The sequence below is a fragment of the Phalangium opilio genome, unplaced genomic scaffold (assembly GCF_054372755.1).
Source record: "Phalangium opilio isolate 3A_F unplaced genomic scaffold, DU_Popi_V2 ptg000352l_1, whole genome shotgun sequence".
NCBI lineage: Eukaryota > Metazoa > Arthropoda > Arachnida > Opiliones > Phalangiidae > Phalangium > Phalangium opilio.
This window is the reverse complement of record NW_028324228.1, coordinates 3,746,238-3,772,900: the sequence shown is the minus strand read 5'-3', so window position 1 is coordinate 3,772,900 and position 26,663 is coordinate 3,746,238. Positions and strand designations below refer to the sequence as shown.

General features: G+C 35.9%; 1 protein-coding gene across 1 annotated transcript; it reads left to right on the top strand.

The window, feature by feature from the left end:
* Nucleotides 1–10,369: 10,369 nt before the first annotated feature.
* On the top strand, nt 10,370–11,068 carry LOC149605061 (uncharacterized). Its single transcript, XM_089860280.1, has 3 exons — nt 10,370–10,489; nt 10,647–10,876; nt 10,949–11,068. The coding sequence occupies exons 1-3, from the start codon at nt 10,390–10,392 to the stop codon at nt 11,066–11,068; spliced, it is 450 nt and encodes a 149-aa protein (XP_089716406.1). The 5' UTR covers nt 10,370–10,389.
* The last annotated feature ends 15,595 nt before the right edge of the window (nt 11,069–26,663 follow it).

The following is a 26,663-nucleotide window of genomic DNA, read 5'->3' as shown; positions in this document are numbered from 1 at the left end:
GTTTTATGATTGTAATATTTTCGATGCTATTTAACGATAGATTTATTATTAATGCTCGATTTACTTATATTTTTAACAAAATCACACTTGGTTTAATGCTTACGTCTATCAATACACTTTTCTATATCGATAGTGATATTGCAATGGTCAAATTACAAGTATAATAGCATGTCCCTATTTTAGCATAAACTAACCTAACCCAACCGAACCTTATGTAACCAAACCGAACCTAACCAAACCAAACCAACCCTAACCAAATCTAACCCCAACGGAACCAAACCTAACCCTAAACTATATCTATAGTAAAATTGCAATGGTCAAATCAAAAGTTTAATAGCATGCCCCTATTGTAGCACAACCAAACCTAACCTAATCCCAAACGAACCGATCCTAACCTAACCTAACCTAATCAACAAGAAAATAAAAATGTTTTATTTGCAAACGGTGCGGAAATGGGTTATGGTAAAAAATGGTGAACTAAAATTTCAATGTGAAAACTGTGCGGTAATGGGCCATAAAAAGTGTGCGGAATTGGGCTATGATTCTCGAAAAATGTGCGGAAATGGGCATCCTCGACGCCGGTTGCTTCCCCTTACTCAAATAGGTAGTATATAAGGGTGTTGAACTACAGTTAAAAGCAAGAACAACCGCAATTGCGAAAACCTTTGGTGGACAACCCACCTTAGGGAGGCTAGACGTTTCTCGTAACCCTAGCTGATCCCCGCGAATGTCTTAAACCAAACTATGACGATGGAGTTAGAAGCCAATAAGACAGATTGGTGTCTATGTGGAATAGACTGAAGACCAGTAGATGGTGGTGTCTAGAAGCCAGTATGTACAGACTGGTGTCCAAGTGGGATGGACAAAGACCAAAAGATGGTGGTGATTAGAAGCCAGTAAGTACAGACTGGTGTCCGTGTGGGATGGACAAAGACCAGAAGATGGTGGTGTGAGAACTCAAGTAGAGGAGCCATTTCCGTGACTGTGAAAGCAGTTCGGAAATGGCGAACACGTTTGCTCCGATTTGGAAACTGCGAACGCGGTCACGTGGGTGTAACAACAGACACACACACAGACACACACACGATCGTTACAGAACCTCTCCGTGACATACGTCACTCGGAGAGGTAAAAAGGAGGGAAATTCTTAGAAACTCCATTCCATCGTTACAATACTAAACGGATACTCGTTTAAAATGTGTTATATGGCGCTGCATGACATTTTTGGTCTCTCAGTAATGTATTGATGGTGATAATACATTCCTATGAATGTCATTCGTGAAGATTTCTCATTTATATAAAAAGTACCTGAAATTAGTTTATCTAATAACTAAGTTTAATAGAAGTTTAAGGATAAAAGGACCTCTCAGCATATAGTTAAAAAAGAAAAGCCGTGATATTATTCTGGAAATACCTCTAAACATTGTACTTAGAAGTATAATTCACGAAATTACTCTTTAAACTATTTCCTAGTATTTTTAATACATATGTAAATGGCACTGTCATATCGGTATCGGTTGAAGTATCGGGTTTTTGGATCATAGTGAGTAGGGATCGGTATCGGTTCATGTTTGCACCGGTATCGATCGGTATCGGGTTAAGCCTGGTATCTTTTTAAACTACAAAGCAAGTGCTCAAACGGATATGAAGTAAAAGTGTTTTTAGTTTCGACTTTTAATTCACTTCTACGCGGTAAAGTGTTAATATTTAGTAAGATTCTATAAATATTGTTTAACTTAGCGTCAGTGAATTTCAAAATGCGCCATAAAGGTCATGGAATTTTGTTAAAGTGGCTAAAATATCTCAGATTAAGCCTCCAGTTGGGTGACGTTTTAAGCTCGTCTACTATTATCGCGGGCAATCGACTATCATTATTTGATAGACGCCTATTAATTTAGCATAAATATAGCCAGAAAGTTAAGGATGAAGTGCAGACAAAAGTAACAAACCTATAATCTATCATCGAGAGTTGAAAGAATATTTTATACTAGTTCTTTTAAGTGCAATCAAAGAATTCTCGACTGCTTCCATGGCTGAGGTTTGGTACAAGGCCTCATTGAAAGCGCTCGAACCACTCTCGCTCTTAACCAACGACTCCCGCTTACTAAACTGTTGCTGGGGTTTAAAAGGAATCGCGGAATAATTAGGCAAAATCATGAAGCTTGACGCGACATTGAAATTTCATTAATTTCCATAACTATTTTTAAACGACGCCTTAAACCCGGAAAATCTGTTCAATATTTCTGAAAGTTTCATAAAACCGAGATTGGGTAGAATTGGACATGGAAGGGAATTACTTTGCTACGGGAATATTTACCCTTTCGAAGACTGAATTCTATTCGAAACTGGTTCATATTACATACCATGATGTTACGGTTGGATGATTTTTCAACAAAGTTAGTTAAACACTTTGGCTAATTATTCTCGTAATGGATTTTGTTAGCGCTCGGTTTAACTCAATGCTTTCAAGCCTTCATTAAAATTTGACGTTTGAACTTTTGAAAAGAATAATCGATTTAAGAAACCAAAACTTTGTTCACTCGTGCAAAATCAAGTATATTTTTGTTTTCCAATTTAGCTCTGAATGTCTTTGGCGTATGCCTATAATCGATTCATTTTAACGATCAACGATGACGTTTTAGATTTGAAAAGCAATTTTTCTTTGCATCTGCCATTTATAATAAATTCAAATTCTATATTTGCCATTTTCACTTTTCGACCGCTAATTTCTATTTTGCCGGACAAGTTAAAACTTTCACGAAGACGTCAAACTATTCCATCAACAGGTCGATATTTTTGCCACTACGTTTAATTTAAGTAAGATTATTTAGTCTTTAGCAAAATACGTTTTAGCCACATCGTATGATGAACATCTACGATGCGGGCCTTAGTTTGACCTGGCCTGTTGTTGGCGGTGGTGATGATGGTGGTGGTGTGGTGGCGGCGTCGTGAAAGAGAACTGCCTTAGACAGTATAAAATTTTTCGATCGTCATTGAAGGGAGAGTGAATGGGAGAGAATTGTGTTGAGGTTTTTAAAGGGCTGCGAGGCCATTCTTTTACCATTGTTGGAACATATTTATAATTTATCCATTACTACTTGCACCTTCCCTACCCTATGGAAAAAAGCCATTGTCTCTCCGGTATTTAAATCGCGAGTCTCGTGTGATCCGAGGAATTATAGACCCATTTCGCTACTTTGTGTATTCGCTAAAGTTTTCGATATGGTCATGCACAAGCATTTACAAACCTGGTTCAACTTATTCCCTAATGATTGTCAACACGGTTTCTCCCCTGGTAAATCAGTTGACACTAACCATGCTGTTTTTATGAACTATGTAGCGCCAGTTGTGGAGAGTCGTGGTCAAGTAGATGTCATCTACTTCGACTTAGCAAAAGCGTTTGACCGTGTCTCTCATAATCTTTTGAGAGACAACCTTTGCGCTATGGGCGTTGATAGCGTATTGCTTAAATGGATTTCTGATTATTTGAAGGAGCGTATTTATGTCCTAAAATGCAATGGTTCGCTCACCACGGTGGAGCACAATCTTTGATGTGGAGTTCCGCAAGGTTCTTCTTTAGGGCCATTGCTTTTCAATATCTATATTTACGACCTGCAGTTCAAAATAAAACATTCTCAATTACTGCAATTTGCAGACGATAACAAATTATTTAGGAGTATTAATTCAGACCTTGCCCGTACAAAAATTTACGGCTGCATTTTTGCTGTTAATTAGATTTTTTAGAATCTGCAATATATTGCAAATAAACTGGAATATTCTGGAAAAATACTGGAATAAACCTGAAAAATGTTCAATTTCAGACAAAATTAAGGTGATTCCAGAGAGCAATGCAGAACAATTTAGACGTTTTGCAGAAAAAATATCTTCCGTTGGAAAACTCAGTACAACAGTATAAAAAATTTAGCAACTCTAGAGTCATAAAATAGTTACCTTACAGCTAGAAAACAGAGGGGAAATAGTAACTCCCGTAAGAAATCAGGATGTTTGTAGGCTCATTACAGGTACTGTACCTTCCAGATATATTGTATGCATGTTACAGTCAGAAATTGCTAAGTTTGTAGGATAATTGCAGGCGTGTTTCGGATACTTTTTACGATAATTGCAGACGCGTTTCAGATACTTTTCAGGATCATCACAGGCGCGTTTCAGATACTTTTCAGGATCATCACAGACGCGTTTCAGATACTTTTCAGGATCATTACAGGCGCGTTTCAGATACTTTGTATGAAAATTGCAGGAGCGTTTCATATAATTTTCAGGACCATTACAGGCGCGTTTCATATACTTTTCAGGATCATTGCCGGCGCGTTTCATATACTTTGTAGGAAAATTGCAAGCGCGTTTTAGATACTTTTTTGGATCATTGCAGGCGCGTTTCAGATACTTTGTAGGATAATTGCAGCCGCGTTTCAGATGATTTGCAGGATCATTGCAGCCGCGTTTCAGATAATTTTTAAGATAGTTGCAGGCGCATGTCAGATAATTTTTAGGATAGTTTCAGGTGCATGTCAGATACTTTGCAGGATAAATGCAGGCGCTTTTCATATACTTCGTAGGAAAATTGCAGGCGCGTTTCAGATACTTTTCAGGATCATTACTGGCGCGTTTCAGATACTTTTAAGGACCATTACAGGCGCGTTTCAGATACGTTTAAGGACCATTACAGGCGCGTTTCAGATACTTTTAAGGACCATTACAGGCGCGTTTCAGATACGATAATTGCAGGTGCTTTTCAGATACTTTTTAGGATAATAGCAGGTGCTTTTCAGATAATTTTTAGAATAATTGTAGGCGCGTTTCAGATACTTTTTAGGATAATTACAGGCTCTTTTCATATACTTTGTAGGATAATTGCAGGCGCGTTTCAGATACTTTGTAGGATAATTGCAGGTGCTTGTCAGATACTTTTCAGGATAATTGCAGGCGCATTTCAGATACTTTGCAGGGTCATTGCAGCCGCGTTTCAGATACTTTGTAGGATAATTGCAGGCGCGTTTCAAATACTTTGCAGGATCATTGCAGCCGTGTTTCAGATAATTTTTAGGATAGTTGCAGGCGCATGTCAGATAATTTTTAGGATAGTTGCAGGCGCATGTCACATACTTTGCAGGATAAATGCAGGCGCTTTTCATATTTCTTTGTAGGAAAATAGCAGGCGCGTTTCAGATACTTTTCAGGACCATTACTGGCGCGTTTCAGATACTTTTACGGACCATTACAGGCGCGTTTCAGATACTTTAATTTGTACGATAATTGCAGGTGCTTTTCAGATGCTTTTTAGGATAATTGCAGGCGCGTTTCAGATACTTTTTAGGATAATTGCAGGCTCTTTTCATATACTTTGTAGGATAATTGCAGTTGCTTTTCATATACTTTGTAGGATAATTACAGGCGCGTTTCAGATACTTTGTAGGATAATTGCAGGCGCATTTCAGACACTTTTCAGGATAATTTCAGGAGCGTTTCATATACTTTGTAGGAAAATTGCAGGCGCGTTTCAGATACTTTTTAAGGAAAATGGCAGGTGCTTTTCAGATAATTTTTAGGTTCATTGCAGCCGCACTTCAGATACTTCGTAGGATAATTACAGGCGCGTTTCAGATACTTTGTAGGATAATTGCAGGTACTTTTCAGAAATTTTTAGGATAATTGCAGGCGCTTTTCATATACTTTGTAGGATAATTGCAGGCGCTTTTCATATATTTTGTAGGAATATTGCAGGCGCTTTTCATATACTTTTTTGGATCATTGCAGGCGCGTTTCAGATACTTTTTAGGATCATTGCAGGCGTATTTCGGATACTTTGTAGGATAATTGCAGGCGCGTTTCAGATACTTTTTAGATTAATTGAAGGCTCTTTTCATATACTTTGTAGAATAATTGCAGGTGCGTTTCAGATAATTTGTAGGAAAATTGCAGGCGCGTTTCAGATACTTTTTAAGGATAATGGCAGGTGCTTTTCAGATACTTTTTAGGTTCATTGCAGCCGCACTTCAGATACTTCGTAGGATAATTACAGGCGCGTTTCAGATACTTTGTAGGATAATTGCAGGTACTTTTCAGAAATTTTTAGGATAATTGCAGGAGCATTTCAGATACTTCGTAGGATAATTGCAGGCGCTTTTCATATACTTTGTAGGATAATTGCAGGCGCTTTTCATATATTTTGTAGGAATATTGCTGGCGCTTTTCATATACTTTTTTGGATTATTGCAGGCGCGTTTCAGATACTTCTTAGGATCATTGCAGGGGTATTTCGGATACTTTGTAGGATAATTGCAGGCGCGTTTCAGATACTTTTTAGATTAATTGAAGGCTCTTTTCATATACTTTGTAGGATAATTGCAGGTGCGTTTCAGATACTTTGTAGGATAATTGCAGGCGCGTTTCAGATACTTTTTAGATTAATTGAAGGCTCTTTTCATATACTTTGTAGGATAATTGCAGGTGCGTTTCAGATACTTTGTAGGATCATTGCAGCCGCGTTTCAGATACTTCGCAGGAGCATTTCAGATACTCTGTAGGATAATTGCAGGTTTGTTTCAGATATTTTGCAGGGTCATTGCAGCCGCGTTTCAGATTCTTTGTAGGATCATTGCAGGCGCGTTTCAGATACTTTGAAGGATAATTGCAGGCGCGATAGAGATACTTTGTGGAATAATTGCAGACGCGTTTCAGATACTTCGCAGGATCATTGCAGGTGCATTTCAGATACATCACAGGATCATTGCAGGTGGATTTCAGATTCTTTGTAGGGTCATTGCAGGTGCGTTTCAGATACTTTGTAGGATAATTGCAGGTGCATTTCAGATTCTTTGCAGGATCATTGCAGGCGCGTTTCATATGCTTTGCAGAGTCATTGCGGGTTTTCCTATCAATTATTAGGCCTAACCAATTCTTTATTCAAATTTTAGAAAAATAAAAGCAGTAATATTAATGCCTAACAGAAGCAGATAAAAATTTAGGGTGCGCTCGAAGTTGACTTCCCGTACAAAAATTTTAAGCTGTAATTCATCTGCATACGTGCTTTTTTATCGCTACCACGCTGTAATAGGTATACATTAAGGCTACATTTCTGCAGCTCAAAAAACGGGAAAATTTCACAGCAATTCTAGAACTGCAAATTAACTGCCGTTTCTTCATTTTCTGTTTGTTAACTGTTAACTGTCTAGCCTGGCAGAAATATGCAGCGGAATTCTGCAAACGCTAAGCAAAAGTAGAAATACCAGCTGTTAGTTTAAAACTGTAATTTGACCGTTTTTATAGATATGATACAGGTCTGCAAAAGTGATGGAAAAGTAGAAATCCAGCTGCTAATTTAGAACTGTAATTTGACCGTTTTAATAGACATGTTACAGGTCTGCAAAAGTGATAGAAAAGTAGAAACCCAGCTGATAATTTAAAACTGCAATTCTACCACATTAATAGACATGTTACAGATCTGCAAAAGTGATGGAAAAGCAGAAATGCAGCTGCCAATTTAGAACTGTAATTGGACCTTTTTTATAGACATGTTACAGGTCTGCAAAAGTGATAGAAAAGTAGAAATCCAGCTGATAATTTAAAACTGCAATTTGGCCACATTTATAGGCATGTTACAGGTCTGAAAGAGTGATTGAAAAGTAGAAATCTAGCTGCTAATTTAAAACTGCAATTTGACCTAAATTGACCATTTTTATAGACATGTTACAGGTCTGCAAAAGTGATGGAAAAGTAGAAATTCAGCTGCCAATTTAAAACTGTAATTTAACCACATTTAGAGAGATATTGCAGGTATTCAAAAGTAGGAAATTCTACTTTTGAATACCTGCAATATGTCTATAAATGTTGAATAGTTACAGTTTTAAATTGGAAGCTAGATTTCAACTTCCCCATAACTTTTGCAGACCTGTAACATGTGTATAAATGTGGTCAAATTGCAGTTTTAAATTGGCAGCTGGATATCTACTTTTCCATCACTTTTGCAGACCTGTAACATGTCTATATAAATGGTCAAATTACAGTTTTAAATAGGCAGCTGGATTTCTACTTTCCCATCGCTTTTTCAGACTTGTAACATGTCTATAAATATGGTCAAATTACAGTTTTAAATAGGCAGCTGGACTTCTACTTTTCCATCGCTTTTTCAGACTTGTAACATGTCTATGAATATGGTCAAATTACAGTTTTAAATTGGCAGCTGGATTTCTACTTTTCCATCACTTTTTCAGACTTGTAACATGTCTATAAATATGGTCAAATTGCAGTTTTAAATTGGCAGCTGGATTTCTACTTTTCCATCACTTTTTCAGACTTGTAACATGTCTATACATGTAGTCAAATTACAGTTTTAAACTAGCATCTGGTATTTCTACTTTTCTATCGCTTTTGCACACCTGTAACATGTCTATAAAAATGGTCAAATTACACTTTTAAATTGGCAGCTGAATATCTACTTTTCCATAAGTTTTGCAGACCTCTAACATGTCTATAAATATGGTCATATTACAGTTTTAAAATGGCATCTGGATTTCTACTTTTCCATCACATTTGCAGGCCTGTAACATGTCTATAAATGTGGTCAAGTTGCAGTTTTAAACTAGCAGCTGGTATTTCTACTTTTCCATCACTTTTGCAGAACTGTAACATGTCTATAACTGTGGTCAAATTACAGTTTTAAACTAGCAGCTGTTATTTCTACTTTTGCATCGCGTTTGCAGAATCGCGCTGCATATTTCTGCCAATACAGACAATTAACAGATAATAAACAGAAAATGTAGAAACGGCAGACAATTTGCAGTTCTGGAATTTCTGTGAAATTTTCGCGTTTTTCGAGCTGCAGAAAATGTAGCTTTAATTTATACCTATTACAGCGTGGTAGCGATAAAAAAGCGCGTATGCAGGTGAATTACAGCTTAAAATTTTTGTACGGGTGATCACTTCCTTTTGCAAGAGGATATAAACACAATCTCCACTTGGTGTCTTAATAATAATATTCCGATTAACCCCTCAAAATCAATACATGTAAGCTATACTAGGCGTGTTAGTCGAAAGTTGATGACCTCATACATTATTGATTCAAAACCCATCCACACAAAAAAGAGACCAAAGATTTGGGTACAATATTTGAAACAAAATTGCATTTTTCCAGTCATGTCACTAGGACTGTTAGGCTTTGCCGTCGTTCCTTGGCGATTTCCCTTAAAATTAGTAGACAGTTAAAATCGCTTCGTCATTTTCGCATATTGTATTTAAGTTTGGTTCGATCTAGATTGTTGTTTGGTTGGGTTGCATGGGGTGGCTGCAGCCAATATCTCTTTAACAAAATAGAGGGAGTACAGCGAAAATTTATAGAATTTAGCCATACACAACTTTTACCCAAGGCTCAGTACAATTATGAACTGCTGTTAACTATCCTTGATCTCCTTAAAATTAACGACTGTATAAAACTAAATCATATAACTTTTATTCACAAATTAGTTAACAATATAATCCCACTCTCTACTCTAGTAAATGGTCTTAATTTTTTGGTCCCCATACATTTACGTAAACAGTGCACTTTTTACAATCATAAATTATCAATTGATAATGACGTCTGTCATCTGAAGTAAGTAATTGTATAACATTTATTAAAACAAATATTGTATAACATATATATCTCTCATAGAAAGCCGATTTTGGAATTTCTGGACTTTCCGTTACTCAGGGAAGAAGGACTGTTAGTGATTTCAGTGTCCCTTATATTCACGACACGTTAAGCTTTTTCGTGGGTGTTGAAAACGGAACTAGATCAAATGTCTTATTCTTAAGTCCATTTGAAGTCAATGTATAAGTATAGTTAATAATAATTATAAACCATTTTTACCTCTCCGAGTGACGATGACGTCACGGAGAGGTATTACACTGGACGCGTCTCTGTGTGTGTGTCTGTCTGTCACTGCGTTCGCAGTTGGCAAATGGGTGCAAACGTATGTGCTATATCCTGAACGCGTTCGCAGTTCTATTGTCGTTGTTAGGGTTAAAATGTTCACGGCAATCGGCTAGGGTTACGAAAAACGTCTAGCCTTTCAATGGCAGGGCTTCCATCAAAAGATCACGCAATTGCGGGTTTTCTTATCATTTACTGTGATTCAATCGCATTATATACCCTAAAGTTCCAAAAAAATTTTTAAAGAGGCATACACTAGAATTCAAACGTAAACAATAGCTATGTTCAAAATGATTTTAGGAATAACGTTCTTAAAACGACTTAACTAGTATTAAAGTAAATTACTGACGATAAAAATAATTATTATCAATTAAATTTTTTTAATTATTCAAGAAAAACGTCCCAACTTGTTGTTTTTTTTTAATTTCTAAGGTTTGGCTACTAGAAGTGACTTGTACAATTATGGCTTTTATTCTACTGTGCATTTGCTTTACCTTTCGTCATAAGTCAGCGTTTAAACTGCGCAGTTTTATGATCGTCTTTGCCTTTGCTGCTAAACAAGGTATTTTATTGATTTTGAATTGAGTTCAAAAATATTAAATATCATGTTAATCCCCTGATACCATGTTAAACTCCGACTCTAGAGAACCAATTTTTTTCTATAGTGAAAGTCTACCTCGTCTCTTTATAATTAAGTCTGTTCATTTGTATAATTGCAGGTGTTAATCTGAATAATGTTCAGCAACCAGCATCTTTAGTGATAATCGCATGGCTGATGACTTGCACAATCATCAACATTTTCTATGGAAATGAGCTTCAAGCCTCTACTAGCGTTCCAACGAAAAATGATATAAATACACTGGATGATTTAGCATCAGTTCTTAGATTGGGAACCATGAAACTTTTCATTCCGGAACACTCCTCTGTATTAGAATATATCACGAAAATGGTGGGTGCCCTGATAATGAATGTTACTAATGAAAAATAATAATTAAATATTCCTTGATTTGAAATCACGCAGCCTCCCACACCGTACGGTGATCTTTTTCGTCGAGTGACTGAGATTAGACCACGAAGACCATCGAATAATGCAGACATCTACGCAAGACGCATTACCAGCACACAATCGAGCGGAGCTTGAACTTTTAAAATTGGGGTATCCACCGTCAAAGATACGGGCAGTGAGTGAGCCCCTCATGAGTTTAAATACCGCCATTGGGTTTCGAAAGAATTTCACTTGTCAAGGATCGTTTAACTGGGTGTAAGTATGAGTTCGCTGAGATTCAGTGGCCAATAAGAGAAACTTGAAGTGTAAACGTTATTAAAGGTTTTCCTTTGTGCCTTCCTTTGTATTAATTTTGGCGATATAAAATTTAAATTTTGTCATTAATATAAGAACTGTTTCCCATGGCAGCATTATAGCATTATCTGAAAGTGGCTGTCTGCAGAAGTGGCAAGAAAAATTTTGATAGGTTTTTATAGTGATTTTATCTTATCAGCTATCGACGATTTTATTTTCATTTTGTTCTCCCTTATAGAGCCGAATTCATATACCGAACTAAATTTTTTTAAGATAATATAAAATGCATACTTTGTCAACTCCAATCGTTACGCGTACTGTTTTTAAAAATATGCATATTTCACAATAAAATATTTTCGGCAAATGGAATTTTGGTGAAAAAACACTAGAACTTTTTTTCAAATAAATTATGTTTTATAATCAAGTCTTTAAAACAGAAAATTTTGAGTATCTTAATTAGGGCTGTGCGAATATTCGAATTTTCGAATACTATTCGTTTAATTCAAATCGAGTATTCGATTCGACGAATCGAATTTGCCATTTTGAGAAAAACGAGTATTCGATTCACAAAACGGTTATTCGAAAAGAAATTCGAATAACCGTTTTAAAAACGAATATAGTTCCCTAAACCGAGTAATCGTTTCCTAGGTGCTAAATTCGAATAGTAAACGAGTATTCGGCTGAAAATGTTAGGGACTAGGATGGTCAAACGACGGCCATTTCTTTCTTTATTTTTAATTTCAACGCGAATGCGCAATTACTGGTGTTTTGTTTTTCTCTCACGAAATACTCAGTCTTAGCACGGAGGTGTATTGTAGAAGGAGTAGAGACTGGGCCTCTAGGGCCTAGACATAAGCGTATTATCCATTTAGTTAGGGCTGTGCGAATAGTGGTTTTTCAAACCGAATCGAATACGAATCGAATAGTAAATCTCCTATTCGAAATCCGAATCGAGTACTCGTTCAAACGAATATTACTCGTTTTTCAAAAAAAGTAGTTCGAGTACTCGTTTTTTTCAAACCGAGTACTCGAAAAATCGGTAACTCGGTTTAACCAGACGAATATTCGATTCAAAAGGATTAATCGTTTCCAAAACAGACCTAGCAGTGCTAGTTTTTTTCAAAACGAGTACTCATAACTTTGATTACTCGGTTTTATTGGACGAATATTCTTTTCAAAACGTTTTATCGTTTAGTAATTACTCATAGCATTCTTCAAAATATTGTACTTCCCGCATAGAATGGAATTCTTCTATTCTCTCTGGTCCCCAGGCTAAGACCACGGAAGTGTATTGTAGAACGAATAGAGACTCATAGCATACCCTCTACTAGAAAAGCTAGACCTTATTTGTCCGACTCGAAGACCGAATATTAGTACGAGTAGTTAGTACCAATAGCTATAACTAGTGCCGTTATCCATTGGCATTCTAGAATATGCCAATGGAAAATTACTCCACAGATGCAGTAATTTTCTTGGAGTGAGAACGAAAGTTCCTTTAAAATTGCATTACATGCATCTGTCTCCTTTGATATGTCTCCATTGTGGTAGATTGCTAGCATTAAACCGAAGCTAAGTAACAACTAACAAGTGACGAAAAACTAAAACTTTTAATTTTGTGAATTGAAAAAACACTGATTCGGGTTTCGGGTTTCATTTTAAAAAACCGATTAAAACCTAAGAATTAAAAAACGGTGTTCCGAAGAGTAAAAAAACGGTTTTCGGTTAAACCGGGCGGTATTTGACATCCATAGTGTATCGAGTCCGAGTGCCGGGTGTTTCTCAAGCGTCTGCCAACTTTATTTAAAATACCTTTACTATTATTTCTATTTCTTAGGGCTGTGCGAATACTCGAATTTTCGAATACTATTCGTTTAATTCGAATCGAGTATTCGATTCGACGAATCGAATTTGCCATTTTGAGAAAAACGAGTATTCGATTCACAAAACGGTTATTCGAAAAGAAATTCGAATAACCGTTTTAAAAACGAATATAGTTCCCTAAACCGAGTAATCGTTTCCTAGGTGCTAAATTCGAATAGTAAACGAGTATTCGGCTGAAAATGTTAGGGACTAGGATGGTCAAACGACGGCCATTTCTTTCTTTATTTTTAATTTCAACGCGAATGCGCAATTACTGGTGTTTGGTTTTTCTCTCACGAAATACTCTGTCTTAGCACGGAGGTGTATTGTAGAAGGAGTAGAGACTGGGCCTCTAGGGCCTAGACATAAACGTACTATCCATTTAGTGTTCCTCGCATAATTTTCGCGCATACCGAGCCTATAATCTATGACGTCATTTCTCCATTCTCCTGGAGAACACGCATTTTAAAGAGGGCGTAGTTTTCTTCTTTCCCGGCTTAACCCTTTGAATATCTTCCATATTATAGTTAATAGAAATAGAAATAATAGTAAAGGTATTTTAAATAAAGTTGGCAGACGCTTGAGAAACACCCGGCACTCGGACTCGATACACTAGGGATGTCAAATACCGCCCGGTTTAACCGAAAACCGGTTTTTTACTCTTCGGAACACCGTTTTTTAATTCTTAGGTTTTAATCGGTTTTTTCAAATGAAACCCGAAACCCGAATCAGTGTTTTTTCAATTCACAAAATTAAAAGTTTTCGTTTTTCGTCACTTGTTAGTTGTTACTTAGCTTCGGTTTACTGCTAGCAATCTACCACAATGGAGACATATCAAAGGAGACAGATGCATGTAATGCAATTTTAAAGGAACTTTCGTTCTCACTCCAAGAAAATTACTGCATCTGTGGAGTAATTTTCCATTGGCATATTCTAGAATGCCAATGGATAACGGCACTAGTTATAGCTATTGGTACTACCTACTCGTACTAATATTCGGTCTTCGAGTCGGACAAATAAGGTCTAGCTTTTCTAGTAGAGGGTATGCTATGAGCCTCTATTCGTTCTACAATACACTTCCGTGGTCTTAGCCTGGGGACCAGAGAGAATAGAAGAATTCCATTCTATGCGGGAAGTACAATATTTTGAAGAATGCTATGAGTAATTACTAAACGATAAAACGTTTTGAAAAGAATATTCGTCCAATAAAACCGAGTAATCAAAGTTATGAGTACTCGTTTTGAAAAAAACTAGCACTGCTAGGTCTGTTTTGGAAACGATTAATCGTTTTGAATCGAATATTCGTCTGGTTAAACCGAGTTACCGATTTTTCGAGTACTCGGTTTGAAAAAAACGAGTACTCGAACTACTTTTTTTGAAAAACGAGTAATATTCGTTTGAACGAGTACTCGATTCGGATTTCGAATAGGAGATTTACTATTCGATTCGTATTCGATTCGGTTTGAAAAACCACTATTCGCACAGCCCTAGTATCTTTCACTTAAGGCAATCAATTTTCTACACTTACCTTTTACTTTTTCCTGTCTTTGTTTATTAATAGTTTATGATTAAACTATCTATAAGAAATAAATTTAATATTCTGCTGTCACTACTGAGAATCTTGTGAACGTGACTTCTTAAAAACAACAATGAGGGTTAAAATATTTTTTATGCATTTCGAAACAGAAATTTTGATTTTACCAAATCTGAATATCGTTCAAAGCTCCATTAGTTTGACTCCACCATTGTTGTACCGTCTTTACATACTCCTGGGATAAAGCCTATTTTAACTGTATAAAAGCCAATTTCGAGGTGATTCGTATATCGAGATAAGTTTTATCGTAGGTATCTTATCTTCCAAATCTTGGTGGAAACTATATTGCAATAACTTTCATTTCTACTAGAAATCTAGAGTACAACAGTCTTTGGTATATTGTAGATATTTACGTATTACCAAGTTCTTGAAAAACATTTAATACAGAATCGCAAAAACGTATGTAAACAAACAAAAAAGGTTTCTGTGCAATAATATATCTGTGTTCTAACCAAAAATGCAAAATAACATCTGTTGTGGCCCTAGAACCTTTTCGGACCTTTAATGCAAACGCACTGCCTTAAACTGCTACTACAATCTCCGATCAAAGAATGGTGAATTTCTTTACATTGTTCATCGCAATCTTTATAGCCCACCATCGGATTTACACAATCAACGCCGATAGGTTCTAAAAATAGACAAAAATGTGTTAGTAACTCTGATACTCTTCATGTATATTTATCCATTTATGTGAAAATGAATAAATCACATTATCTGGATTCTTTCATTGTGACTATACATTCAAAATATTTGTCATCAGTTATTGTGTGGTTTGCTTTAAAGACGCTATCCTAATACGCTTAGTTTATTCGACTGATTTTCCTTAGAATGATAGGGTCCTAACATACAGTACCTTCGACAGCGTTATTTAAGATGAACATGAATCTGTTTACTTGGCTACTTGTTTTTCATGCAATACACACTTTCCATAGCAGTTTAAAAAGTGGTGCTTAACGATTTTTCGAAACTAAACTTTTGAAAAATAAGGACGTTTTAAATTGGATGACGTCGGGGGCTCTTGCAATGGAGATTTTTAACTAATATAGCGTTCTAATGATACAAATGCAGATTCATCGTCTGGAAAGTTGCACCCCCCAGTAATATGAAGTTTTTCTAAGGCATTAGACTTCTAATTTTACCCGCAACGAAGATACAGGGACTTAAATATGAAAATTATTATACCATTCATTACAGCCGCGCAGGCTACATCGCGGGAAACCTTACGAGGTCATTTCTGCATCCCAAGTCATGAAACTCTCGAGGATGGTGTGTGTTAAAATAGCCGCCTTTTCTTCGACATACGTCTCCATGGATAATATCCTTTTTGCTGCAGAATTCAATATCGGCGTGGAAACACACGCATCTTTCTTTTCCTTTCTCACGCCCTTTAGTGCAATCCCCGGCAAGCTTAGGATGTAGTTTTCTACATTTCTTATGGCACGCTTTCCACTGGTTATCATAGTCGTCAGTGCAAGTACCTATTGAGCCTGATGAAATGATAACTGGTGAGGATGTTTCCGATTTCATTGGAATGGTTTTAGTGAAATTCATAAAATTAAACTATATTTAAATCAAATTTTTTTTCTAAAAATCTCAAATTATGACTCTAAAACTAGTCGTCACCATATTAAAGACCAATTTCTTCTTAATTCCTGAACCAAGTTGCGATCATTCATGCTATAGTGGGCTTAATCAGGAAAGTGCTCAATTGGTGAGTGATGATGGATTTGGGGTAGAGGACAGCAAAGGCTCTGGGATAACTCCAACTCCTTAGATATCCTTCATTTTTGCTCTGAGTTAGAGTTAGGTAAAATAAATAATATCACGGTAGAGAAACCAGTTCAAATAACTAGATTGTAATGTATAAATGCGACAATTGGATTTAAGAAGGAAAAATCAAAGGAGGCCAAATATAAACACGAGGTTCTATGGAAAGTGGAAGGTTATTTTGGAAATATCCTCGATCTGTTCTAAAATTCAAATGACTTGAAATTTTGATAACGTGTTTTTCGACGGTGTTCTCGATTTGCATAGAAAGCCATTCGCCCGAATTTTAATAAGATTTTAGATCGCACTGTTTGTGCAATTTTTGCCTATTGGGAAGAACAAATGCTACTTTCTTTTTAAAAAATCACCCATCTAGCTTAAGAACTACCATAGTACTATTCATACTACTTTAGTACTATAAATACCATAAAGCGAGGAACACACATGCGTAAAAGTTCGACAGAAACGTAAACTGAAACGTAAACGTGCAAAAGCTTCGACGTAAACGTACTAGAAAAGGAAGTTGAAATTGTCTCAAATTTTTCCGTCGTAAAACATTTTACGCTAAGCTCCACCCGTACAAAAATTTTAAGCTGTAATTCATCTGCATACGCGCTTTTTATCGCTACCACGCTGTAATAGGTATAAATTAAGGCTACATTTTCTGCAGCTCGAAAAACGCGAAAATTTCACAGAAATTCCAGAACTGCAAATTGTCTGCCGTTTCTACATTTTCTGTTTATTATCTGTTAATTGTCTGTATTGGCAGAAATATGCAGCGCGATTCTGCAAACGCGATGCAAAAGTAGAAATAACAGCTGCTAGTTTAAAACTGTAATTTGACCACAGTTATAGACATGTTACAGTTCTGCAAAAGTGATGGAAAAGTAGAAATCCAGCTGCCAATTTAAAACTGCAATTTGACTATATTTATTGACATGTTACAGGTCTGCAAAAGTGATGAAAAAGTAGAAATACCAGCTGCTAGTTTAAAACTGCAACTTGACCACATTTATAGACATGTTACAGGCCTGCAAATGTGATGGAAAAGTAGAAATCCAGATGCCATTTTAAAACTGTAATATGACCATATTTATAGACATGTTACAGGTCTGCAAAACTTATGGAAAAGTAGATATTCAGCTGCCAATTTAAAAGTGTAATTTGACCATTTTTATAGACATGTTACAGGTGTGCAAAAGCGATAGAAAAGTAGAAATACCAGATGCTAGTTTAAAACTGTAATTTGACTACATGTATAGACATGTTACAAGTCTGAAAAAGTGATGGAAAAGTAGAAATCCAGCTGCCAATTTAAAACTGCAATTTGACCATATTTATAGACATGTTACAAGTCTGAAAAAGTGATGGAAAAGTAGAAATCCAGCTGCCAATTTAAAACTGTAATTTGACCATATTCATAGACATGTTACAAGTCTGAAAAAGCGATGGAAAAGTAGAAATCCAGCTGCCTATTTAAAACTGTAATTTGACCATATTTATAGACATGTTACAAGTCTGAAAAAGCGATGGGAAAGTAGAAATCCAGCTGCCTATTTAAAACTGTAATTTGACCATTTATATAGACATGTTACAGGTCTGCAAAAGTGATGGAAAAGTAGATATCCAGCTGCCAATTTAAAACTGCAATTTGACCACATTTATAGACATGTTACAGGTCTGCAAAAGTTATGGGGAAGTTGAAATCTAGCTTCCAATTTAAAACTGTAACTATTCAACATTTATAGACATATTGCAGGTATTCAAAAGTAGAATTTCCTACTTTTGAATACCTGCAATATCTCTCTAAATGTGGTTAAATTACAGTTTTAAATTGGCAGCTGAATTTCTACTTTTCCATCACTTTTGCAGACCTGTAACATGTCTATAAAAATGGTCAATTTAGGTCAAATTGCAGTTTTAAATTAGCAGCTAGATTTCTACTTTTCAATCACTCTTTCAGACGTGTAACATGCCTATAAATGTGGCCAAATTGCAGTTTTAAATTAGCAGCTGGATTTCTACTTTTCTATCACTTTTGCAGACCTGTAACATGTCTATAAAAAAGGTCCAATTACAGTTCTAAATTGGCAGCTGCATTTATGCTTTTCCATCACTTTTGCAGATCTGTAACATGTCTATAAATGTGGTAGAATTGCAGTTTTAAATTAGCAGCTAAGTTTCTACTTTTCTATCACTTTTGCAGACCTGTAACATGTCTATTAAAACGGTCAAATTACAGTTCTAAATTAGCAGCTGGATTTCTACTTTTCCATCACTTTTGCAGACCTGTATCATATCTATAAAAACGGTCAAATTACAGTTTTAAACTAACAGCTGGTATTTCTACTTTTGCTTAGCGTTTGCAGAATTCCGCTGCATATTTCTGCCAGGCTAGACAGTTAACAGTTAACAAACAGAAAATGAAGAAACGGCAGTCAATTTGCAGATCTAGAATTGCTGTGAAATTTTCCCGTTTTTTGAGCTGCAGAAATGTAGCCTTAATGTATACCTATTACAGCGTGGTAGCGATAAAAAAGCGCGTATGCAGATGAATTACAGCTTAAAATTTTTGTACGGGAAGTCAACTTCGAGCGCACCCTAAATTTGTATCTGCTTCTGTTAGGCATTAATATTACTGCTTTTATTTTTCTAAAATTTGAATAAAGAATTGGTTAGGCCTAAAAAGGCATCTTAAAAAAGCTTTACTCATTCATCTTAATAAAATCTTTTGATCTAATACTGTCACGTCTCGATCCTAAAAATATTTAAACCACCATAAAAGATAGAAAATTGAAACATTTTTTGGTCATAAATGGGCCAGTATTGTATATACAGTTATCATAAGTTTATCAGATATGTTTCAATAAGTATGACACTGCCTATACTTCGTAATGCTAGAGACTTACTGAGAGCTAGTTCGAGAATGACGCGAGAATTGAATACACTCGGTTTTGCAGTCCAACTTCCTATTTAGCCTTATTAAGCCTTTGACAATGGCTCAACAGGCGTCGCTTTACGAGAATATGACGTTTCACCTACACCACTTCATGAAGTAACCAGTGACAAACTTATGGAACACATCTTACGAACTTATGCAGTTATGTTTAAGGTGTATCCAATACTAACAAGATAAGGATTCCAAGCTTTCAAAGGTGTTGGCAGTCAAGTTCTATAGATTCAAAACCTAATAAAATAAGAGTTACTTCTATTTGAGGTAAAAAGTCGTAGAAAAACAATTTTTCATCCAAAAAAAGTAAATAAAATTAATTTCAGTTTATTTTAGTGATTTTATTCCAGTTTTTGAGACCAGACCTAGCTTTCTGTGTGTGTGCATGTGTGTGTTTGTGGCCCCGGGTACACGAAAAACAAGCGTAGATAGAAACCGATTAAGACAAGATCTACTATCACCATGGCGCTCGAAATGTGAAGGAAATTGCGAACCAAAGTACTTTAGCGCTATCATATAAGTTTACAGCAGTTTTCCTGGTTGCGGATAGACGTAAAACAAGCCTGTCGGGACCCTTCCCTTCAGTTGTAATCGGTTTTTAGCTATAAGTTTGAAAGAATTTTTCGATTACGTTCTGTGAGTGTGTATGTTGTGGATGTTAGATAGACGAAAAGACCTTCTTATCTAGATGTGGTGAGAACTTAATGTACATGTACCTCAACAGTTGGACCATCTCAGATATTACTTTAGCAAGTCAGAAAAGCGTGTATTCAGATGAATTACAGCTTAATATTTTTGTAAGAGATGAGTACAAGTTGGGAATCCAAAATAAACCTCTCCAAGTCGAGACGCAATTTAGAGGCTATTTTTAAATATTTAAATAAATATAAATGATATTTATTAATTTAATCGTCATTAATTTACCTTAATTCTAGTTAAATCGTTTTAAGAAACTTTATTCCTAAAATCATTTTAAACATAGCTATTGTTGACGTTTGAACTCAAGCGTAAGCCTCTTTAATTTTTTTTGGAAATTTAGGGTATATAAGGCTACTGATTCACAATAATTGATAGGAAAACCCGCAATGACTCTGCAAAGCATATGAAACGCGCCTGCAATGATCCTGCAAAGAATCTGAAATGCACCTGCAATTATCCTACAAAGTATCTGAAACGCACCTGCAATGACCCTACAAAGAATCTGAAATCCACCTGCAATGATCCTGTGATGTATCTGAAATGCACCTGCAATGATCCTGCGAAGTATCTGAAACGCGTCTGCAATTTTTCCACAAAGTATCTATATCGCGCCTGCAATTATCCTTCAAAGTATCTGAAACGCGCCTGCAATGATCCTACAAAGAATCTGAAACGCGGCTGCAATGACCCTGCAAAGTATCTGAAACGCACCTGCAATTATCCTACAGAGTATCTGAAATGCTCCTGCGAAGTATCAGAAACGCGGCTGCAATGATCCTACAAAGTATCTGAAACGCACCTGCAATTATCCTACAAAGTATATGAAAAGAGCCTTCAATTAATCTAAAAAGTATCTGAAACGCGCCTGCAATTATCCTACAAAGTATCTGAAACGCACCTGCAATTATCCTACAAAGTATATGAAAAGCGCCTGCAATTATCCTACGAAGTATCTGAAATGCTCCTGCAATTATCCTAAAAATTTCTGAAAAGTACCTGCAATTATCCTACAAAGTATCTGAAACGCGCCTGTAATTATCCTACGAAGTATCTGAAGTGCGGCTGCAATGAACCTAAAAAGTATCTGAAAAGCACCTGCCATTATCCTTAAAAAGTATCTGAAACGCACCTGCAATTATTCTACAAAGTATATGAAAAGAGCCTTCAATTAATCTAAAAAGTATCTGAAACGCGCCTGCAATTATCCTACAAAGTATCCGAAATACGCCTGCAATGATCCTAAAAAGTATCTGAAACGCGCCTGCAATGATCCAAAAAAGTATATGAAAAGCGCCTGCAATATTCCTACAAAATATATGAAAAGCGCCTGTAATTATCCTACAAAGTATATGAAAAGCGCCTGCAATTATCCTAAAAATTTCTGAAAAGTACCTGCAATTATCCTACAAAGTATCTGAAACGCGCCTGTAATTATCCTACGAAGTATCTGAAGTGCGGCTGCAATGAACCTAAATATTATCTGAAAAGCACCTGCCATTTTCCTTAAAAAGTATCTGAAACGCGCCTGCAATTTTCCTACAAAGTATATGAAACGCTCCTGAAATTATCCTGAAAAGTGTCTGAAATGCGCCTGCAATTATCCTACAAAGTATCTGAAACGCGCCTGTAATTATCCTACAAAGTATATGAAAAGCAACTGCAATTATCCTACAAAGTATATGAAAAGAGCCTGCAATTATCCTAAAAAGTATCTGAAACGCGCCTGCAATTATCCTAAAAAGCATCTGAAAAGCACCTGCAATTATCGTACAAATTAAAGTATCTGAAACGCGCCTGTAATGGTCCGTAAAAGTATCTGAAACGCGCCAGTAATGTTCCTGAAAAGTATCTGAAACGCGCCTGCTATTTTCCTACAAAGTATGTGAAAAGCGCCTGCATTTATCCTGCAAAGTATCTGACATGCGCCTGCAACTATCCTAAAAATTATCTGACATGCGCCTGCAACTATCCTAAAAATTATCTGAAACACAGCTGCAATGATCCTGCAAAGTATTTGAAACGCGGCTGCAATTATCCTACAAAGTATCTGAAACGCGGCTGCAATGACCCTGCAAAGTATCTGAAATGCGCCTGCAATTATCCTGAAAAGTATCTGACAAGCACCTGCAATTATCCTACAAAGTATCTGAAACGCGCCTGCTATTATCCTACAAAGTATATGAAAAGAGCCTGTAATTATCCTAAAAAGTATCTGAAACGCGCCTACAATTATTCTAAAACTTATCTGAAAAGCACCTGCCATTATCCTAAAAAGTATCTGAAAAGCACCTGTAATTATCGTATCTGAAACGCGCCTGTAATGGTCCTTAAAAGTATCTGAAACGCGCCTGTAATGGTCCTTAAACGTATCTGAAACGCGCCTGTAATGGTCCTTAAAAGTATCTGAAACGCGCCAGTAATGATCCTGAAAAGTATCTGAAACGCGCCTTCAATTTTCCTACGAAGTATATGAAAAGCGCCTGCATTTATCATGCAAAGTATCTGACATGCGCCTGAAACTATCCTAAAAATTATCTGACATGCGCCTGCAACTATCCTAAAAATTATCTGAAACGCGGCTGCAATGATCCTGCAAATCATCTGAAACGCGGCTGCAATTATCCTACAAAGTATCTGAAACGCGCCTGCAATGATCCAAAAAAGTATCTAAAACGCGCCTGCAATTTTCCTACAAAGTATATGAAACGCGCCGGCAATGATCCTGAAAAGTATATGAAACGCGCCTGTAATGGTCCTGAAAATTATATGAAACGCTCCTGCAATTTTCCTACAAAGTATCTGAAACGCGCCTGTAATGATCCTGAAAAGTATCTGAAACGCGTCTGTGATGATCCTGAAAAGTATCTGAAACGCGTCTGTGATGATCCTGAAAAGTATCTGAAACGCGCCTGTGATGATCCTGAAAAGTATCTGAAACGCGCCTGTGATGATCCTGAAAAGTATCTGAAACGCGTCTGCAATTATCGTAAAAAGTATCCGAAACACGCCTGCAATTATCCTACAAACTTAGCAATTTCTGACTGTAACATGCATACAATATATCTGGAAGGTACAGTACCTGTAATGAGCCTACAAACATCCTGATTTCTTACGGGAGTTACTATTTCCCCTCTGTTTTCTAGCTGTAAGGTAACTATTTTATGACTCTAGAGTTGCTAAATTTTGTATACTGTTGTACTGAGTTTTCCAACGGAAGATATTTTTTCTGCAAAACGTCTAAATTGTTCTGCATTGCTCTCTGGAATCACCTTAATTTTGTCTGAAATTGAACATTTTTCAGGTTTATTCCAGTATTTTTCCAGAATATTCCAGTTTATTTGCAATATATTGCAGATTCTAAAAAATCTAATTAACAGCAAAAATGCAGCCGTAAATTTTTGTACGGGCAGCCAATCAGATGCTCGATTGGCACTTGGTTTGTTTTGCAAAAATGGCGGAGAAGAAAAGCAGAGCGGAGAAGGGCGCTGATTTGGATCAATTTATAGGGAAGGTTGGAAGTTTTCCATAACTTTTTGGCAAGATTTTATTTTTTAAATACGATTTTCAAACAAAATATTTTGCAAACTATTAGGGCACGTTACAATTTATCAGGTTCGTAGCATTGATTTTAACCCTAAGCCTCGGTCTCCTATGAGCATATCTGGGTCCGCGCCTACACGCCATTTTCAATGTTTTTTTTACCGAACGAGACTTATTATTATAGATGTCACTGTTTTCGAATTTCAACACTGCAAAATAACTTTTACGTTTGCCTTTCCGTGTTCGAGTGCGATTCAGATCCAGAAACGTAAACGTAAACGGAAAGTAAAATTGTTTACGTTTACGAGTTTTTAGTACGTTTCTGTGAAATTTTAACGCATGTGTGTTCCTCGCTTAACACTATAAACTTTAATTCTTATCACATTACTTTTTAAGTACTAATTACAAGAGAGTGACGTCGCGGGTAACAGCATGGTTTATACATTTAGGCACAGAATGGTTTTTGATTTAACCTTCGACTGCAGAAATTGTATTAAGGAGCCACTATGTCTAGAAACTATCAAATTTAAATTAAACTATTAAGGTCATAATTACCAGTTAAAACACCTCCACAAATGTTGTAATTTTCGAATCTTACTAAATCCGTAAAACATTGAAAACCCCACAATTTTTTATCTCTCTTGTGTCTCCATCCTTGGTCGTCGGTATCCTTTTTTAGCTCCTGGCAAAATTTTTCATTTCCCTTGCATACGCCTGGGACAAAATAAAAGTTTAAAATTGCATAAGAGATACATTCGAAATTTTTAAATATAAAAGGTGTTTCCGAAAGGTCTGTCTGAAATTAAGGGAACCATATTCTTTAGGCGGTTTCAAGTAAAAAGTGTTACATGATAATTTTCGTCCGGGCCACCGTTTACAAGATAGGATTAGAGTGTGTTACGAGTTACAGATGACCCTTAAATAAAGTAGCATTGTCTTTCAGTTTGCATGTCATTTTTAAAGGGTCAAACACTCAAAACGGAACTCGAAAACGGTGGCCTGGACACCAAAATTTCAGAACATTTTCGGCTCGAAGTAGCCCAAAGAACACGCCCCTTAATTTGTGATGGACTTTGGAAAGACATCTTACATATATACATATGTAGGTTATACGTTTTTATATGCTTTTTAAAAAGCAATCGAAATACAAAATTAAAAGGGGACTGTTGATTGTGTTTAAGCTATTTTGAAATCTTATTTTTTTTACAGTCACAATTCGTTACCGAATTTGAGAAAAATCCTGGTTTTTTAGAATTGTTTTGTTGAATATAAAAGTTCTAAATCAGATCTGTTTCCAAAAAAAAACATCACGCGGTGTAGGACTCAAAGAGTATTTGGTGTTTTCGTGGCTAGAAATAATTCTGTTACAGTTAACAGAATATAGCATAAGTGAAAACTGGTTCAATACAATTTCGTCACTCAAGCTTCGATCCCACGTATAATTATCGATCATGTTTTTAAATGCTAAAGAAGTAATTGGTAAGAAATAATTTTAGCCTAAAATTATATACTCACTAATTCCCAGCGTTTTAGTGCCACTAAAATCCGTTCCCGGGTTACTGTAACCACTCACTAGATAACTAGGGTAAATCAAAATGCAAATTCCTAAAACTATATTCCGAAAATAAAAAAAATTCCAAGCCATTTCAACCGACTTAATACGTTAAAACAAACGAGCAAATTAACTTTAGAGGAAAACTTCAAAGCTTGCTATATCGTTAACTACCACTTTTATACTGCATTGCTCTCAAAACTTTATTACTTTTAATATAATTTGTTCTGTCATAACCATTATTTTCATTAGGATATATTTTCTATTCATACGTTGATGTATGGTATACTAAAGTTGTCAAGATGAATTTAATTTTTATGGAATACACGTTATCCTCAGTTTATTTTATATTTATGGCTTTAATTTATTTTATATTTATTGATAAAATTTATTTTATATTTATTGATAAAATTTATTTTATTATTATTGATAAAATAAATTTTATATTTATGAATTTAAATTTTTTCTACGTTAACTGTACTTTTTCAATTTTTGATTGATTTTATCTGCGAAGCTTTCTTTTTATTTACGAAGTAATTTTTAATAAATTTATGAAAAAACGTTCATAGTTGCTAAGCCTAGTCTTCACGAACATTTATGGGATTTCAACGCTATTTTTACCTCTCCGGAAGACGATGAAGTCAGGGAGAGGTAATATACTGGGCGTGTCTGTGTGTCTATCACCGCGTTCGTAGTTGGTAAATCGGAGCAAACGTTTTCGCAAATCCGGACCGCATTTGCAGTTCACAGAAAGCAATATTGAATTCTACTCCACTATCATCGTTAAGGTTAACGTCTAGCCTCCCAATGGCAGGGCTTCGAACAAGGGTTCACGCAATTGCGCTATTTCTTAATTCGTATCGGGTATCGGCCCGCTTATATACACTAAATTTCCAAAAATTGTTATAGAGGCATACGCTTGAAATCAAACATCAACAATAGCTGTTTAAAATTATTTTAGGAATAACGTTTCTTAAAATGACTTAACTAGAATTAAAGCAAATCACCAACGATTAAAATATTTAGTCTCAATTATATTTATTTAATTATTTAAGAAAAAAAAAACATCTTGTTTGGGTAGCGAGACTCTTGAGAGGCTTATTTTGGTTTCCCAACTTGTTTGTTTTTTGATAAAGTCGGATCTTGGCCAAACCTGTTTATAGTATGAGTACGATTGTTTCATGATTACTATCTTTACTGTAATGTTTCTGCACATGTTTTTATGATATTTTCAGGATATTGTTGCTGTTTAACAAGTTATATTAGAATATAAAGTGTGTTTTCGTTCTTCGTCAAAAACCAATAACATAAGCCTAAGTTAAAAACACAATAAGTATGACATGATTTGTGCCCCAACTTATTTTTGTCAAAACGTTCATAGACCCCTAGTAAGGCTAGAGCTCGGCATTATCAATGCATTATCCACAAATTGGTGGATAACCGATTATTTATAAACAAATTTGTGGAATATAAT